The 18,809-nt window shown below is 50.1% G+C and overlaps 1 protein-coding gene across 1 annotated transcript; it reads left to right on the forward strand.

Annotated features, from left to right (window-relative positions):
- Window positions 1–14,768: 14,768 nt before the first annotated feature.
- On the forward strand, window positions 14,769–18,809 carry LOC101094108 (nicotinamide N-methyltransferase-like). Its single transcript, XM_003987756.5, has 3 exons — window positions 14,769–15,005; window positions 16,421–16,628; window positions 17,795–18,809. Exons 1-3 carry the CDS (start codon window positions 14,855–14,857, stop codon window positions 18,225–18,227), a joined length of 792 nt encoding a protein of 263 aa, XP_003987805.1. The 5' UTR covers window positions 14,769–14,854; the 3' UTR covers window positions 18,228–18,809.

Genomic DNA, 18,809 nt, shown 5'->3' on the forward strand with positions numbered 1-18,809 from the left:
AAGTCCACGAGGTGGGAGCCCCCGACGCACAGGCAGCGTCCCTGCCCGGCTGAGGCCGCTCCTGTTCGGGTGGGCACTTGGGTCACATCATCGCCGCCTTTAACAGCTGTCTTTGCAGCTCTGAGGGGCTGTTCTCCCCCCCCCCCCCCAAAGGTGGGAGAGCAGAGGCCCAGAGCCGGGGAGGCTTGCTGAAGACTCAGGCACGTTGTGGCGGGTGAGAAGAGGCAGATGGCAGGCCAAGTGCGAAGCCGTCTGTGTCCAGCTCTCCCCACCCGGCTGCCTGGGGAGCCCCTGGCTCCGCCCACCAGGAAGGGGAGAGGGCAGAGGAGGACAGACCCCAGGTGCTCTGCCTCCCCCTGCTCCTTCCTCCGTGCTGATGTGTGGCAGCCCGGAGGGATTTTCCAAAAATGCAGAGAGCATCCTGTCACTCCTGTGATTAAAGTCCCTGGTGGGGACTCTTAAGGTGGAATTCAGACTCCTTAACAAGGCTTAACAGACCCTCAGTGAGCCCCTGTGCTCACCACCCCAGCCCTGTCTCCGGATGACCCCCACATTCTGCGGCTGCCCTCTACTCTCTGCTCCAGACGCCTGGACCACAGGTGGTTCCTGGAAGACCCTAAGCTGCGTTCCCCTCTGGGCCTTTGCACATGCTGTTTCCTCTTCGGGAACTGTACTGCCACACGTCCCCCTCCCTTCAGTCTGGCTGTCTCATTGTCTCATTGTCAACGTCTCCGCTCAAACCCTACCAATTCAGGAAGCCTTCCCTGGTCCCACTCTATGGGACCATTTGTCATAGCACACTTGAATCACCTGCTTGCTTTTTTTTTTTTTTTTTTTAGTGTTATTTTGAGAGCGAGCGAGCAGGGGAGGGACAGAAAGAGGGCCAGAGAGAGAATCCCAAGCAGGCTCCGTGTTGTCAGCACAGAGTGCTGGGCTCGAACTCACGTACTGTGACATCGTGACCTAAGCTGAAACCGAGAGTCGGAGGCTTAATTGAGCCACCCAGGTACCCCTATAATCACCCACTTGATTTACTGTCACCGTGAACCCAATGTTAAGTTCCTTGCAGGTCGGAATTGTGTGTCGTGTGTGTATGTCTTCATATTCCTGGAGCCCGACACTGGCTGGCACGCAGTAGGCATCTGTTTGGAGAAACCGATGAAAGAAGGAAGGGAGGAGAGAGGCAATTAGCATCTGGGGCTGAGGTTGCAGCTGCCAGGGTCCGGTGAAACCGGACAAGTACGTGCACAGCGTGTGCCCATGCGGGCACCTCCATGTACGTGCCCGCCTGCCATGGGCCGCATAGACGCTTCAGCAGAGACGCTCCTGCTTCCTTTCACAGCCGCCCATGCCTGTTCGTGGAGACGCCTGAACTGTTTGCCGTGTGCCGTGTGCATGTCCCCGGCACAGGACAGCGGCACCTCACAGGCAGAGAGCTGCCTGGGCATCGCTGGGTGTGTGTGCACGGAGACACCTGTTCCCTGGCCAAGATGGGGGGGCGGTGGGCATCCCCCGGGTCTTTCTTGCCGTGGTGCTGGGTCCAGCCCCACTATCTGCACTCCCAGCCCCTGCCCGCTGTGGGCTGGAGGGAGGGCGGGCTCCTCTCTGGGCTGTGTTCTCTGCTCTCCGGGGGGGTGCCTCCGTGAAAGTGAACTCACTCATTTAAACCTGACTCTGCCGCCCTGCCGCCCCCTGCAGTGCTAATTACCCTGTAGTTCTAAACTGATGGCTCTACACTAAGCTTAAGCCCTCCTTTATTTATTTACTGACTACATTAATAGCAAAGCCGCTGCTTTTGGCCGCTCCCGACTGTATGCCGGCTGGCTGCACCCTGTTGCCCTGCGTCCCCTCGGGGAGGCGGGGTGCAGAGACGCAGCCTGGCACGGAGCCCCCAAATCTGCCACCCTCACGGCGTCCCCGGGGGCCAGACGACAGCAAGAACAGCTGTCTTTGTCCAGACGCACTCCCAGGCCCAAGGGAGGGGGCTCCTTCTCTGGTTCTGACTCCTGTATAGGGACCAGGACACATGACAGCCCAGCTCTCCCTGCAGAGGGATCTTCCATTTATGGGCCTCTCAGGAGCTTCCCTCGGGCTTTCACAACTCCCACGAGGCGCTGAGCCCTGGCTGCATTGAGCAAATGGGTAAACTGAGGCTGTGACTACCGCTGTGGGTGGTGAAGGTGGGGCTTGAAGCCAAGATTTGTCATTCCAGCAGCCTTGCTCTTACCCCTCCAGCATGCTGCCTGTCCAGATGCCCCCCCCCCAACTCCTAGCCCCCTCCTCGGGTCTGACGTTTCCCTTTTACGTGATGTTCTCCTGGCTTCCCCTGCTTGCCACGCGGAAGGCCCATTGAATCAAAACTGCTGTCTCCCAGCCTTTTCTGCCTCATTCACCTGCTTGCCCAGAATTTGTTGGAAACATGGGCACTAGAGCCTTTCTTTCATTCTTAGCAGCCTCTCCCAGGGGCAGACCTAAGCCACACCCCCCCCCCAGCTCCCTCCAGGACTCACACGAGGCAATTCTGGGGGGGGGGGGTGGGCACAGACCAGCGGTGGGCTTCCACGGGTAACGTCTGCCTGTTCTCTTGTTCTGGGGACAGCCGTGCCCGGGGCCGAGCTGGCTAGCACAGCCCGTGGCTCTGCGTGCCCTCCAGTCCCATGAGGCAGATCCGAGCCCTGGCCTTGGGGCATGGCAGTGTTCTGAAGACCAGATGGGCCCCATCAGGGTGCAGCATATGGACCCGTGGAATTGAGCACCCAGGTTCGACTTTGTCTTGAAATAGCAAGGTGGCTGCTGTGCTGGACCCCCCCCCCTAAGGAAGAGGGCAGTGGGGGTCTGGCAGAAAGAACATGGGGTTCGGCGTCAAGAGGCCCTGGGTCTGAGGCCAGCTCTGCCATTCACTGTTTGACCTTGACTGCAATTCATCACGGCTCTAAGGTCCATTTTGTCACCTGTAAAGCGGGGTACAGTAATGTGTGCCCCTGCTACCCTCAGGACAGTCGTCAGCTGGAAGAAGCCACGTGAATGAGCTTTCTAAAAACCACGGTGCTATAAAAATGAAAGTTATAACTGGAGGTGGGGGCCGACTCAGGGCTGGAATGGGAGGGAGCGGTTGGCCTAGATAGTCTTTTCCAGGGCAGGAGCCCCCATAGCCAGGACTCAGGAGCCAGGGCGCCTGGAGCGGAGGCAGCCTCTCCTGGCATTGCTGGGACTCTGTCGCCCCCTAGTGGGTACTGGCTGCAGGCACTTGTGACGCTTCAGAGGGTTTGGAAAGGGGCTGGGAAGGGGTGTCCTAAGGGGCTTTGGGTCTTCGGGCCCCCTGCTATACCAAGTTGGGCTGGATAAAGGGAGAATGTGGCCCAGACTCACATCAGAGAAAGAACGTTTTAACTACTTGGGAGGAAGTTCAAGTGGACTTTCCAGAAGTTCTCCTGAGTCCATTTTTTTTTTTTTTTAATTTTTTTTTCAACGTTTATTTATTTTGGGGACAGAGAGAGACAAAGCATGAACAGGGGAGGGGCAGAGAGAGAGGGAGACACAGAATCAGAAACAGGCTCCAGGCTCTGAGCCATCAGCCCAGAGCCTGACGCGGGGCTCGAACTCACGGACCGCAAGATCGTGACCTGGCTGAAGTCGGACGCTTAACCGACTGCGCCACCCAGGCGCCCCCTGAGTCCATTTTTCAATCCTGACCCTTTTTCTCCTACCTTTCCCCCCACTGACCAATTGGTCACGCCCATTCCTACTCCTCCCATCCCCAAGAGGCTGGATTGGAAGGTGCCGTCAGCTCGTCCAAACCCCCGGCATCCATGGAACCTCATCTTACACTGAGGGAAGGTCAGTCTCCGTTGGAAACCAGCTCCTCCAAGGCTTTGCTACTGGGAGAAGCAGGCGGGCCAAGGAAGGATTGCACCAGAGCTGAGTGCCCAGATCTGGGTCACCGAGGGCCTGAGAGGTGACAGCAGGAAGCTGTCTCTTGGCACCTCTGGCGATCAAACGGATGCAACTAAATGTTTTGTAAGACCTTTCCCAGCAGTAGATTTCTGACTCTATGACTTTACAACTGTAAAAACCCTCAGAGCAAAGGACACATCTGGCTCCACATCACAGCTTAGCACTTCTTTGAAAAGCAGCATTTTCACTAGGCGTTTCTCCCTCCACCTAGCTATGGTTTTGGCTTAAGTGAGCTTCTAGTGACACTAGGTGGTGACCACAGGGAAATGCATGCATGAAGGTTAGTCTGATCAAGGTAAGGATTTTCCCTAATAAATCCCTATTTGGGAAGGGAGGGAGTCACAGAACGGCGGGAGTGGGTAGAAGGTGTGTGTGTGGGGGGGGGGGGAGGGGGTTGGACTTCACTGGTTGGCCTGATTAATATTCACCTTATTCTCAGAAATCTCTTGCCAATTAGCATTCCTCCTTAACACTCTATCCCAACCAAGCAGCAGTACTTGACCTTTCCCTTAATTCCCCACAGCACAACCAGCACAGCCGAGACCAGGCTGGAATATTTAAATTAGATTTCTTCGAAGTCTCAAAGACGACAAAAGAAAATAAGCACCAAGAGTAACGTAACATTAGCCCAGGTTTCTGCCTGCCTGCCTTCAGGACACTGGGACCATCTTTAATCCCTGCCACGGAGAAGCCCAGCAAAGACAGACCCAGAGAGGGGAAGAGTCCTATCGAAGGTCAACTCCTCCCCTTGGGCTCTGGGTCTCATCCTGTCAGTCTGTCCAAGTCTGCACCCTCTTTCCCCTTCTCTCTGCTGCACCCATTTCTCCCTCTCAACCAGATTATTCCCATCAGCTTACAAGCATCTCCCAGTTTAACAAGCCCTTCCCCTTTGGTCGCCATCCAAACCCCGTCCTTCAAACAGCAACATTCTAGACAGAGCTGTATACAGACACCCTCTTCATTTTTCTTACAGTTTTTGATCTGAGTTTTTCTCTGTTACTCCATGGACATTGTCTTCTTAAGCTCATCAGTGGCTCTGTCTTACGAAATACGATGACTCCTTGTCTGTCTTTATCCTACTTGCTCTCTCAGCTTTCTACGTAACTGGCTTCTTTTGGAAACACTCTCCTGGGTTTCCCTCTGCCCCACCAGCTGCTGTTTCTCAGTCTCATTGGCTAGCTCCTTCCTCTTGTCCTGCTGGAACTCAGGATATCCTATTCGGCTATCTCTGAAGGCTTCCTCGAGCCCCTTACCTGGTCTATCTACTTCCATCGCTTTTGGAATGTGCTAATGACTCCCCAATGTTTATCTCCAGCCTTGAGTTTTCCACTGAGTTCTCTACATCTTGTGGCTCTGTTTTCCCTGGAGGCCTTGTCATCTTACTCATCTATCCTGTAGGAGAGAAGAGAGAGTTTGAAGAGGGCTTGCTGGCTTTTTAAAAGCCTTTTCCCAGAAACGTGTACGTATATGGATCTTTCCTGCTCTCACCCCACTGGATTGCACGCGATCGTGTGGCCACACCCAGCTCAAGGGAGACTGGAAAACGTGGCCCAGTTCTGTCCAGAGGACAGACAGATTGATTTTCAGGGAAGAGGAAGCACTTTCTGCCATAATCTAGCCGCCACCAAATAGCTGTTTACTTCCTCTTCCCACTCAGAGAACATACTCATCCCCAAAGAGAAACAGTGGAAAATCCCATCCTGTCATTTGCATCTGTTTCAAAATTCCGGATCTCTGCCTTCTTACCGTCAGCTCTGTGAACTCAGAGCTGTATAGTCTTATGTCTATCTGTATAGGTTTATGGCTAAAATCAATGACAACAGTCCATCCTGTGTGATGTCAAACAACTCAGTGAACTGTGCTTTCTGTGGCCATAGGTTTTCTCTCCTTCCCCTGGTATAAAGACTGTATTTCCCTTGCCATTTGGGGTGGCCAGGTGCCTGAGGTCCAGAAATCCTGTGTGAACAGGAGTCGTCTGTGCCGTTGTTAGACAGAGGCTTTTGTTTTTTTAAGTTTGTTTATTTTGAGAGAGACCATGTGGGGGGAGGGGCCAGAGAGGGAGAGAGAGAAAGAGGATCCCAAGCAGGCTCCCCACAGTCAGTACAGTGCAGAGTCTGATGCGGGACTCAAACCCATGAAACGTTGATATCATGACCTGAGCTGAAATCGAGAGTCGGACGCTAAGCTGACTGAGCCACCCAGATGCCCCTGGACAGAGTCTCTTAAGGGGCAGGACACCTTGCATTAGATTCCTGAGGCTGGCATGAGACATTACTGCAACTTGGTGGCTTAAGCCAACAGAAGTTTATCCTCCCACAGTTGTGGAAACCAGAAGCCTGAAACCAAGATGGCGGTAGGGACTCATTCTCTCTGAAGACTCTAGGGGAGAATTTTTTCTGGCCTCTTCCAGCTCCCGGTGGTCCCTGTATTCTCTGGCTTGTTTGGCACCTCTGCCTCTGTCTGCAAATGGCCTTCCTTCCTGGGGGTGTCTCTGAGTGGTTTACTGTCTCAGTGGATTTAGGGCCCACCCTCAGCTTCGTCCTCACTTTCGTCACACATGCAAAGACCTCCTTTCCATGTAAGGTCATGTTCTTTTTTGTTGTTTTTTGAAGTGTATTGATTTATTGTGAGAGAGAGAGTATGTTAGCAGGGGAGGGGCAGAGAGAGCGGGAGAGAGAGAATCCCAAGCAGGCTCTGCACTATCAGCACAGAGCCGGGTGCGTGGCTCTGTCCCATGAACCGTGAGATCGTGACCTGAGCTGCAATTGAGCTGGACGCTTGACCAACTGAGCCACCCAGGCGCCCCTAAGTAAGGTCACATTTTGAGTTTAGAGTGGACATGAACTTTTGGGAGACAGTGTCCAGTCCCCTTGCCCCCCTTTACAGCAAAAAGCCCTTTGGCAATGGGAAGAATGGAGCCCACACAAGTCCCTGGTCCAGAGCTGTTGGAGCCCTGGTACCCCGGCACCTGTAAAGATCTGTTGCCCTGGTAATGGAAAAAGTTCTTTACTTAGACCTTGGATCTCCTGTCTTGGAAAAGTGCCCTTGTCACTGGCTGAAGTTCCTGGCTCCAGCCTGTGGGAGAGCATTTCTTGACAGTTATCTGCCCTGTCCACATCCAATTTGTCCTTGAACTTGGGGGCCCCCTTGGGACTACAGTTTCACCACCAGCCTGATTCCCACTTGTATAAATTTTGGGGACTGAGTATGGTTTTAAGCTCCCACAGTTCACGGCTTTATTAGGCTGAGATCATGGATATTTGGCAACTCAGTTTCTTTAAGAACAGGCTTCAGACCTTCACTTCCAGTCCATTCCTCAAGCTGGTAACCACACCTAAAGTTCTTCCTTAGACATAGCTGTCAAACATGCTTTTATTATTGCTATTCTTATTATTAATTATTTTCTCCCTCAAATCTGAGCCTCCTTGTCAGCTTCCTGTTGGCTACCTTGGGGCCATCTTTTTCTTTAAGTGTTTATTTATTTATTTATTTGAGAGAGAGAAAGGGAGGGAGAGAGCACATGAGCAGGGGAGGGACAGAGAGAGAGGGAGAGAGAGAAAATCCCAAGCAGGCTCTGTGCTGCCAGCAGAGAGCCCGATGTGGGGCTTGAACCCATAAACTTGTGAGATCATGACCTGAGCCGAGATCACGAGTCAGAAGGTTAACCGACTGAGCCACCCAGGCGCCCCTGAAAAGGCAATACTCTTATTTAAAAAGAAGAAAATTGTTTTTAATATTTATTTATTTTTGAGAGAGAGACAGAGTGAAAGTGGGGGAGGAGCAGAGAGAGAGGGATACACAGAATCCAAAGCAGGTTCCAGGCCGTGAGCTGTCAGCACAGAGCCCGACGCGGGGCTCGAACTCACGAACAGTGAGATCACGACCTGAGCTGAAGTCCGATGCTTAACTGACTGAGCCACATAGGCGCCCCAAGGCAACACTCTTAATTTGGTGTTTGCCACAGAACCAAATCCCTTTGTAAGAGAATTTTAAATAATGAGGCTTTATTGCCTAAAGCCTCGTCCAGCCTTATTTCCTGTAATTTAGTGCGCAGAAGCAGTGAGCTTGCTTCTATCCAAGAAAACACAGATTTCTGGATTTCCCCTACTATCCTTCATTTCTTCTTGGAAACTTGCTATTTTTTTCCGGAACTCATCCCTTGACGAGAATATCCTGCTACAAAGCTGGACAGCAACCAACATACACTAACCTCTGCTTCTTCCTCACTCCATGCTTGGAACACACTTGGTCTGCCTTCCAGGCTATTGCAGGCAAGAATTTCCCCAAATGTCTTCTGCTTGCCTAGCAAGGGGCCTCCACTTTCTCTCGCCAAGCTCTCCCTACTGCTGGTGAAGGTCCCGAATGATCTATGTCTGCTTGACTGATCTGCTTTGGCTTTCCTTCTATCACTACCCAGCCTCACCGTCTTCCATCTTCCCTCAGACAGGACAGACCTTTGCAGGTGATACTCCCTCTGCTGAGAGCCCCTCTGTTCCTCGTGTAATGCAGGTCTCAGCTCAGATGTTGCCTGTTAATGGGGTCTTCCCTGACCATTCCATCTCAAGGTTGATTTTCGTCACATTTATCACCATCTGACATTCTCTTCTTTTATTTGTTTACTCATCCTGGTCCGTGTCCCTGTTTTTCCTCCATGGAACCTCTGTCCAGGGTCCCGTTGGTCTCTGCCACCGCACCTGTGCTGTTCAGGAAGGCGCTTGCCACACTGTTGTTATGAGAACAAATGCCAGTGCTTCCATAACACCATGTGCCAGACACAATTTTCGTTCTTTGTTGAAAACTTGTTTTACTGAGAAGTTTCAAAGATACACAAAAGTAGGGTAATACTGAACCTCTCATAAAAACTGTCTCCCAGATCCAACACTATCAGGCTTTTACCACGCTCGCGTCGTCTGTTCTTCTTGATTTCCTTTGTTTTTCTCTTCTTTGTTTCTGCTCAAGTATTTTAAAGAAAATCCCAGTCATCATGCCATTCCCCCCACTACTTACTTCAATGTATGCATTCTTTTTGAAGTTTGTTTATTTTGAGATAGAGCTCGAGCAGGGGAGGGGCAGAGAGACAGGAAGCCACACTGCCAGGCAGAGCCACATGGGGGGCTTGAACTCACGAAGCACGAGATCATGACCTGAGCCGAAATTAAGAGTCGGACACTTAACTGACTGAGCCTCCCAGGCGCCCCCAATGTCTACATTTTTTAAATGAATTTTTCTTGTATTAGTTTCATGGCATTCATATACCTTCAAAAATTAGCAGTGATTCCTTAGTATCATCACTCGGTCCATATTCAGATTTCCCTGATTGCCTCAAAAATAACTTTTTAGAGTTGATCTGTTTGTCTTAGGAGCCGAGCTAGGCCCACATACTGCATCTGTTTGTTTTTCCTCTCAGCTGCAACCCCGCCCATGTTGTTGACTTGTTGCGAAAAGGAGTAATTACAGTTGACCCTGGTACAACACGGGTTTGAACTTCACGGGTCCACTTATACATGACTGTTTTCAATAGCTACAGAACAGTGCTGTAAATATATTTTCCCTTCCTTCTGATTCTCTTCATAACATTTTTTTCTCCAGCTTGCTTCATTGTAAGAACACGGTATATTATACGCATAACGTATAAAATATGGGATATGAACGGACTGTTTACATTAACAGTAAGGCTTCTGGTCAACAGTAGGCTGTATCAGTAGGTAAGTTTTGGGGGGAGTCAAAGGTTATACACGGATTTTATGGCTCTGTCTTCGTTTACGGGCTCTGACTTCTGCCAGTCTCCAATTTGCTGTTAAAGCCACCAGTGATTTCCTCACTTCAGAAATGGTATTTTCAGTCTAGAATTTCTTTACAAAACAGAAGTTTCACTTCTCTGTTGAGATTCCCTGTTTGCTGTTCATTAAGACTGTTTTTTTTTTTTTAACTCCTTGAACACATTCTTTATAACCACCTTAAAGTCCTGGTCTGCTAATTTCATCATGCAGATGATCTCAGAGTCTGTTTCCATGGATACCTTTTATTTTTATGGGTAACATTTTCCTGGTTCTCGGAACATCTGGGAAGTTTTTATTGTAGGCTAAATATTGTGGGTGATCTATTGGAAAGAGTCTGGATTATGTTGTTTTCCTTTAAAGAGTGTTGTGTGTGGTTTTGGCAGGCAATTAATCTATTGGAGGTATTCCTTGCTCCAGTCAAGGGGTTTGTTAGGGTAAATCAAAAGTAGCCTTTATTCTAGGGCACGATCCTTCTTCCCGAAGCAAAACATTTCTGGTATGGCAGCTGAATGGGGCAACAAGAGAATCTCTCTACTCTGCTGAAATGATGGCTCCCAGCACTCTGTGACCGATAGTGTTTCCATTCTGTACTCAAGTCCTCGGCAGCCAGTCTCTTGCGAAGTCTCCATCTGTGCCTGTGCAGCCCAGTTCTTGACATAAACTGACAGGGAGCCTCTGGTATGGGTTAAATTGTGTTTCTCCCCACCCCCCCCCCCGAAAGATACATTGAAGTTCAATCCCCCAATACTCTAGGATGTGACTTTGTTTGGAAATGGGGTTTTCACAGAAGTAGTTAAATTAAAATGAAGTCATTAGGGTGGGTCTTAATCCAGTATAACCAGTGTCCTTCTAAAAAGGGGAAATTGGACCCAGAGAGAAAGCCACATGAAGGTGAAGGGAGAGATCAAGGTGATATACCTACAAGCCAAGGGATGTCAAAGATTGACGGTGACCACCAACCCCCAGGGGAGAGGCATGGAACAGATTCTCATTCACAGCCCTCAAAACAGACTAACGCTGCTGGACGCCTTGATCTCAGACTTCCAGCCTCCAGAACTATGAGAGAGTAAGTTTCTGTTGTTTAAGCCGCCCAGTTTGTGGTATTTTGTTATAGCAACCCTAGCAAAAGAATGCACATGGACTTTGGGCCCCCCACGCACGTGACTCCCTCCTCCCTGGCTCCAGCCCTCCTCACTGGCGCCAGCCCCACACATTCCACAGGCTCTAGAAGCTCCAGATCTTGGCCTTCTCAGCTCAGCAGGACTGCTGGACTCTTTTTGGATTCTACTGTCTCAGGAGAGTGTCCCCAGGCAGAGAGCTGGTAAAGCTCTGGCTCACTTCCTGTGATAGCAGTTCTGTGCTGCCTGTTGTCCCATCCCTGAAAACAGCAGGGTCACACATTTGGTCCAGTTTGGTAGTTTTTATGGTGAAAGGCAATTCCAGTATTTGTTACTCTGGCATGGCCAGAAGTGAAATTGCTGTTCTAAATTCTTGGAGTTATTTACTTTGAGTAAGTTATGTATTTGAACTCATTTACTCCTCTCAACACCGCTGCGAGCTAGGTCATTAATGTCATGAATTCCAGATTTAAAAAGGGGGGGGGCAAAAAAAGGTTAAATCACTCGTCCAAGGATATATCCTATAAATGGTGGAGTTAGATTTTGAAACTAGGCAGTTTAGCTGCAGAGTCCGTGCTCTTCAATATTAACCTGTTATCTTACGTAACAGGTGCACGATGAATGTGTTTTGAATGAGTGAATAGAGAGATGGCTGTCTCTTCTACTTTGTTGCCCGTTCACCTTACATATTTCACCTGCCCTGGAGGTGCCCTCCCAACATTACATCAGCCTTGTGTCTTCATTTCTCCCCTACCCAGACTTTTGAGATTTTCTGGAGAAAAATCACACTGAACTCCTACCAAGACCAAACTCCTACCAAGTTATCTGGGCCTTTGAAAATACCTAATACTTCTGTCTTGCCATCATCTTTGCCTTCCGTGGACTGTGGGTTCTGCCTCGAATCTCACCCGTGTGTACTTCCCTTCTCATTTTCAGGAAAAACACAATTTCCAGCTGTGAACTCTCAGATTCCCACTCATTTCTCTAAATTCGACTTGCATTGGCACCTATCCTTGCCTTTTGCTCGGCTGTCAAAATATTTAGTGTTGCTCTCTCTCTCTCTCTGGCTGAGGCATATCCACGTGTGGCTGCTGCCTGGTGTCCTCCCTTCCCCAGTCAAGCATTTGGAAGTGTCGCTTACTACCCTGTGTTCCTACCTGCCCTCTCACCTCCAACTCCCTCCCTCCCTCCAGTCTGGCTTCTGTACTCCTTACCAGTCCATTTATTCATGTTGGCTTTTCTTTTTATTCATTTTATCCTTATGCTTTCTTTAAATGTATTTGTTATCCTTTTAACTCCTGGATGTGGATCCCTAATTTATTAATTTTTTTTCCATTCATTAATCTAACTACTGAAGATCATGAATTTCCCCCTGCTGTGTGTCTTACAGCTTTTCATTTGTGGGACTGTTTTCTATATATATTTATTTGTTTTCCTTTTCTCATTGATCCAAGGGTGTTTAAGAGAAAATTAAAAAATTTCTGTGTGGTAGAGGGGTGCCTGAGGGGCTCAATGAATTAAGTGTTCGACTCTTGATTTCAGTTCAGGTCATGATATCACAGTTCGTGGGTTTGAGCCCTGTATCGAGCTCCACACTGGCAGTGAAGGGCCTGCTTGAGATTCTGTCTCCCTCCCTCCCCTCCTCCACTCACACTGTCTCTCTAAACAAACAAACAAACAAACCTAAAAAAATTTCTGGGGTTGTCTAGGTGGCTCAGTTGGTTGAGCGTCCAACTCTTGGTTTCGGTTCAGGTCATGATCTTAATGGTTTCATGGGTTTGTGTCTCACATCAGGCTCTGCCCTGACAGTGTGGACCCTGCTTGGGATTCTCTGTCTCCCTCTCTCTCTGTCTCTCTCAAAATAAATAAATAAACTTAAAAACAAAATAAAAAAATAGGTGTTCCTTGGTGGCTCAGTTGAATGAGTGGCCAACTCTTGGTTTAAGCTCAGGTCATGGTTTTGCAGTTCATGAGTTTGAGCCCCACATGAGGCTCTTCCCTGACAGTGTGGAGCCTGCAGGGAATTCTCTCTCTCTCTCTCTCTGCCCCTCCCATGCTCATGCTCTCTCTGTCAAAATAAATAAACTAAAAAAAATGTTGTAAATAATAAATAAATTATTTTTGTGTGTGGTAGAGTATCTTTTTTTCTTCTTCTGGTTTTGTAATGAATATCTGTTTTGTTGCATTTTGATCAGAGTATTTTATTGTATATTATTTCTACTTTGGGGAAGTTTTCTAATTACTCTGTTGTTTTATATACAGTAAATTCCTGAATATTCCATGGACAGCTTTAACAAAAGGTATTTACTTTCTGTTTTCAGACTACAGAGCTCAACATATAAATCAACCAAATTTGTGTTATTGATTCCATTTTAATATCTCCTCTATCCTTCTTTGTTGAAGAAAATGTGAACATACGAAGCCTGTGGCCCTTTCCCTGAGTATGGGCTAGGAAGGGTCAAAACCCCAGACTCTCAATATGGTACCAGAGCAGAAGAAATGTTACTGTGGTTGCTTCACAGCCCAGAGCATCCTGCGGGAGTGGGAGAGTGATTTCCCTTGTTTCCGAGTGGGAAATGGAAATAGGGCATGGGGAGAGACAGAGGCCTGGAGGTTACCGAAAGGGGATGTTGCAACCCTTGTTAATCAGTAATCTAAGACGGGGTTATGCAATGGAATCTTAGTAGATGCCAACAGTGTGGACAAATGCCAGCTTCCCCTGCCTGGCGCCACATAAATTCCCCGCTTCCTGGCCTGGTGAAGGAAGACTCTGAGTGATTGAGATGTAACGTCTGCCACGATCTGAATGGGACTCAAAGAAGAAATTCAGTTCAGCTATAGAATAAGTAATTTTCGCACATTCATTCCACATCGGCAGCTCCAGCTCAGATCTCTCTGTGCAGTCCAGACTTGGATCTGGGTCAGCTTAGGTTTTTCAGCCTCAAGCTGAAACTAAACCCATCTCTGTTCATCATCTTGTCCTCTTCACCCCTCAACTAAAACCTGCTCTTCTTGTCTTCTCTACTTTCTAAATATTGTCCGCATCCAACAAGTTGTCTGGGGCAGAAACCGGGTGTTGTGGGAGTGGGTGTAATTCAGAAAACGCTAAAGATTGGGACACCTGGGTGGCTCAGTCGGTTAAGCATCAGGTCATGATCTCCAGGTCCATGAGTTCGAGCCCCACGTCGGGCTCTGTGCTGACAGCTCAGCGCCTGGAGCCTGCTTCGGATCCTGTGTCTCCCTTTCTCTCTGCCCCTCCCCTCCTCATGCTCTGTCTCTCACTCACTCTCTCAAAAATCAATATTTTAAAACATTAAAAAATAAAAGAAAACGCTGAAGATCAAAAACCAACTAAGATGTATCCATCCTGTTAACAGCCAGAGACACTGGCGGTTCACAGGGGAGTAGTTTAAAAACTGGACATGTGGGGCGCCTGGGTGGCGCAGTCGGTTAAGCGTCCGACTTCAGCCAGGTCACGATCTCGCGGTCCGTGGGTTCGAGCCCCGCGTCAGGCTCTGGGCTGATGGCTCAGAGCCTGGAGCCTGTTTCCGATTCTGTGTCTCCCTCTCTCTCTGCCCCTCCCCCGTTCATGCTCTGTCTCTCTCTGTCCCAAAAAATAAATAAACGTTGAAAAAAATTAAAAACTGGACATGCTTTTAAAATCGTTTGCAAAGCCGCTGTAGAAGAGGATCCGATACAGTGGAGCAGGAGAGCCTAGAAATCCTGCTCCACCAGCCAAATCCACTGAAAAGCCTGGGGACCGGGGTGGGGCAAAGGGCAGGTCCACTCCTTGCAGAGGGAGCTGGAGAACAGGAGGGGAGTTGCCAAGTGTGGCAAAGGCAAATGGCTGAAGGGAGGAGAGCTCGGGGAGCGCTTTTCATTGGCTGTTCTGGTCTTTCCCCGAGTATTTGAGGACTGGCAGAGTGACTGTCTGAACTCCATTAAGAAGACCCCAGAGCATCAGGCTGCCTGCTCCTTCCTGGACAAAACTCAGGATTCTCCATGGCTCTTCAGGAATCCACAGCGCTGGATTTCTACCAGACGTATTTTGAACCCATGGTCTACCTGGACTACTTCAAGATGGGCCAGAGCCCTGTGGGTGATGATTGCCTCTACTTCCTGCTAAAACACTACCACGCCATTTTTAAATCAGGTGCTAGTTTCCTTGAACCCTGGAGGAGGTTTGTGGGGGGAAGGGTGGCGATGCAAATTTTAAATCAGATGCTCGTCTTCTTCAACCCTAGGGCAAGTTTCAGGATGGGGGTAGAGGTGGGAGGGGGGGGGAAGGGTGGCCAGACAATTGACTGGAACTTTCGACCTGGGTGGAGAGTTTGTAGAACTGCTCTATGGGACCAGGTTAGATGTACTTGATGTGTGGTACATGGTGGGATGCCCTAAACATTTCTGGGGTCGCTGGGACAAGATTTCCTCCTCCCATGAAGTTGAGGAGCTGCGATCTTTCATGGTCCCGCGTGGTCCTATCTTCTAGCAAAAGGAGTCCCTGGCAAAGGAAGCTGCACGGGGCATCAGAAAGTGTAGGAAGCCTCTTTCCAAGTTCAGTGTAGGAAGCGTTCGCTCTTTTGTGTGATTACCGCTGTGCCTCGTGAAAACATCGTGGGTGGGTGGCTCTCAGATTTGCCCCTAGGGGAAGAAAGGTGCTCGGCAGCCCGAACTATTAAAATCAAATCCTGGGCATCTTTTCATGATTCACATGAGAAGGAAACATAACCCAATAGATAGAATTTCCCCAATTAACAATCACCTGCTCTCACATTTTCTGAAACCTTTGATGCTTGCTCAATTTACCTGCCACTATAGCCTCCAGGTAACACAAATGAAGGGGAAACAAACAAGATGTAGCAGCAGAATCCAGGAGCAAAGGGGGCAGGCTCAGTTCAGTGGCAGGTCAGGATCCGTCAGTCCAGCTGGGTTTCTGTCCTTGCTGCCTTGTTGTTTATCTCGGAAGCCCCTTGCCATATTCCAAATGCTGCTGCCATTTTGTGTTAACCCAGTCTCTCCCTGGCTGGAGAGAAGGGGAGGCCGAGGACTCTGCCGGCAGGTCTGTATTCCCCTTTTAGTCCTCACACTGCTAAGAGAGTGTCTGGGAATGCAGGCGGTGCTCAATGAATGTTTGCTGATTGATCTTTGGAATGTTGTAGATGGTCTCGGGGTCATAGGACGCTTCAGCGAAGAGTGCTTGGAATGTGGAAGCCAGTGTCCTCGGAAATGTGACCAGATTTCTTCTCTGAACACTTATTTACAGCGCTAAATTGGCCGTGGAAATGACAAAGCTGCTTCTCTAGTAATTGTCCCCCCTACACACCCCAAACAGGCTCTCCTGCTGCTCACTCTCCCCTCCTCCCACGCTCCCCATGCTCAGTGCTGGCACTGTGTGACGTAGCGCCTAAGGCTGTCCGGGCAGGCGAAATCCCTAACGCTGGAGTTTACGGTCCCCGATGGTCGACTCCCCGCAGCCTCTCCAAGTGGGAAAGAGAGCGGAGCCTTTGGGAAGGCCCTCAGAGCTGTGGTTTGGTGCTGACGGCTTAGAATGCGTCTGTTCTAAAACAGGTGGGCTGAAAGGAAAGCTCCTGATTGACATTGGCTCCGGGCCCAGCATTTACCAGCTCCTCTCCGCCTGCGAGTCTTTTGAGGAGATAATCGCCACTGACTACACGGACAAGAACCGCCTGGAGCTGGAAAAGTGGCTGAAGAAGATTCCAGGGGCGTTCGACTGGTCCCCAGTGGTGAAATATGTGTGTGAGCTTGAGGGGGACAGGTAAGGGGTTTGTTGTTTGCTTTGGGGTTGCCACGATGCGAGCTGCACTTAGCTCTCCGAATCAAGAATTTATCATGGGCCTCGTGTGGAAATGGCGAGGCAGGTGGAGACTAAGAAGGAAGGAAGTTAGTGGGGTTCCAAGACGAAGAAAGGAGGAAGAGTGTGACATGAATCCAATAAAGACCAAAAAGGGGGAACAGAAACAGATGGCTATAGACAGACCCAGAGCCAAAAGGGAATTGTCACGAGCGCCTACCCAGAATGCCAAGGCATGACCCCAGGCCGATGTGGATGGGGCAGGGTGGCAGCCAGCTGGTGTTTGAGGGCAGACAGCCGTTCTGATTGGCAGGTGGCCCTGCTGTTCCAATTACAACCTCCAGGTGGCTCCAGACTTGGGGAATCTTTCTGTAGATCGCAGGGGCCGGGCCTAGAATTAAGACCCATTTTGCACAAGTGAACAGAATCTACTTACCTTGGATCACTTCAGGGCACCAGGAAGGTCCACCGTGGCACCTCCACTCCCCAAATACCACTCTCCCCAGTTAGGTAGGACGGTTGCAGATGTACATTGGATTCTTAATCCTTTTATTTAAGACTGCGACTTTTTAAAAATACAGAACTGGAAAGGGTAAACCTTTAAGTGCTTGTCCCCGTGCATACCTCAGTATGAATGAGCCCCGTGTGCTGAGAACAGGTGTAGGTAAGAAGAGAACGTATGAGGCGATGAGGAGGTCGAGTGGGGTGGCCAAGAGACACCGGGAGACCCTGGGGGACCCAGCAAAGTCGGCCAAGCTCGCATTGTAGCTTTGCTCAGCTGATTTCAGGCTGGCTTTCCATTTCTGGTTGTACTTACCCGGGTCGTGTTAAACACGGACCGAGTGGAGACAGACTAGGCCAAGCACCAGGCATACGTTGCTCAGAGAGGGCCCACGGGTGGAAAGAGCAGCGACCTCGGGGTCAGGGTTTGCAGGTCCTCGGCTTTGACTTTATGCACAGCTGGCTTCACAACCGTGCCCCTCTCTGGGACTCGGTTTCTTGGTCTGTAAGACTGGTGACTTGATATTCCGGGAGTCTGTGTGGAAGGCAGAGAATGGCGGGAGTGACGTACGCCTCTCACACCATGAGCCTGACCCAGCTGGCCGCTCTTCCCTCTTCCCTCCGCTCAGAGACAAGTGGGCTGACAAGGAGGAGCGGCTAAGGAGAACCGTGACCCAGGTGCTCAAGTGCGACGTGAATAAAGAACAGCCCCTGGAGCCTGCAGTCCTGCCCCTGGCGGACTGCGTCCTTTCCTCCCTGTGCCTTGAGGCTGCCTGCCTCACCCAGGAGGCCTTCCGGGCTGCCCTGCGCCACATCAGGACCCTGCTCCGGCCCAAGGGCCATCTGGTGCTGGGCGGGGGCTTTGACACCACCTTCTACATGGTGGGGGCGAAGAAGTTCCCCTGCCTTCCCCTGAAGGAGAAATTCGTGTGTGAGGCTCTGCAGAAGTCCGGCTTCACCATCCAGAAGCTGGAGACGGCTCCGCGGGCAGCTGAGACCATGTCGGATGAGCAGTCAGACTACACCGCGATGTTCGTCGTCGTGGCCCAGAGAAACGACTGACGTATTGGACTTGGAAGGGGGGTGAGCATGCAGGGGTCATTCGGCCACCCCATTTCCTTCCCTCTGCGCTCAGTTGGCTTTATTTAGAACTCTTCCTTGCCAGCAAATGCTTTTAGAGTCTTATTATACGTGATTACCAGATAATTAGGGATGTTCCTCTCAAACAGAGAGGTTCATAGTATACTCCACTAACGTCCCGGGGTTGGGGAAGAATTGGGCCAGAAAATAAAGCTTGGCCTCCCCTAGTTTTGAGGGCACCTTGGGGTTGCATGGGAGCGAAGAGGGTAGAGTCCCCCGTGCCCTCCTCCTTGAGGCATCTGGGGACGGCTCGCCTTCTGAGCTCGTTCATCATTTGCATCTTCACCCCTGCTGATGACACCACCGCCCCGTCCCACAAAATGAAAGGAACGCGGGCTTTGGCACAAGAACACGTGGGTTTTGGTACTTGGCTCTTGTGATGATAGGTAGGTCATTCGTATCTCACAGCCTCAGTTTCCCCATCTCTGAAATGCAAATAATAAGACCCCTCCCCAGGCTTCCTGTGACACCCCAAATATATAACATGAACACACCTGCTGAACA

The sequence above is a fragment of the Felis catus genome, chromosome D1, assembly GCF_018350175.1.
Source record: "Felis catus isolate Fca126 chromosome D1, F.catus_Fca126_mat1.0, whole genome shotgun sequence".
NCBI classification, from domain to species: Eukaryota; Metazoa; Chordata; class Mammalia; order Carnivora; family Felidae; genus Felis; species Felis catus.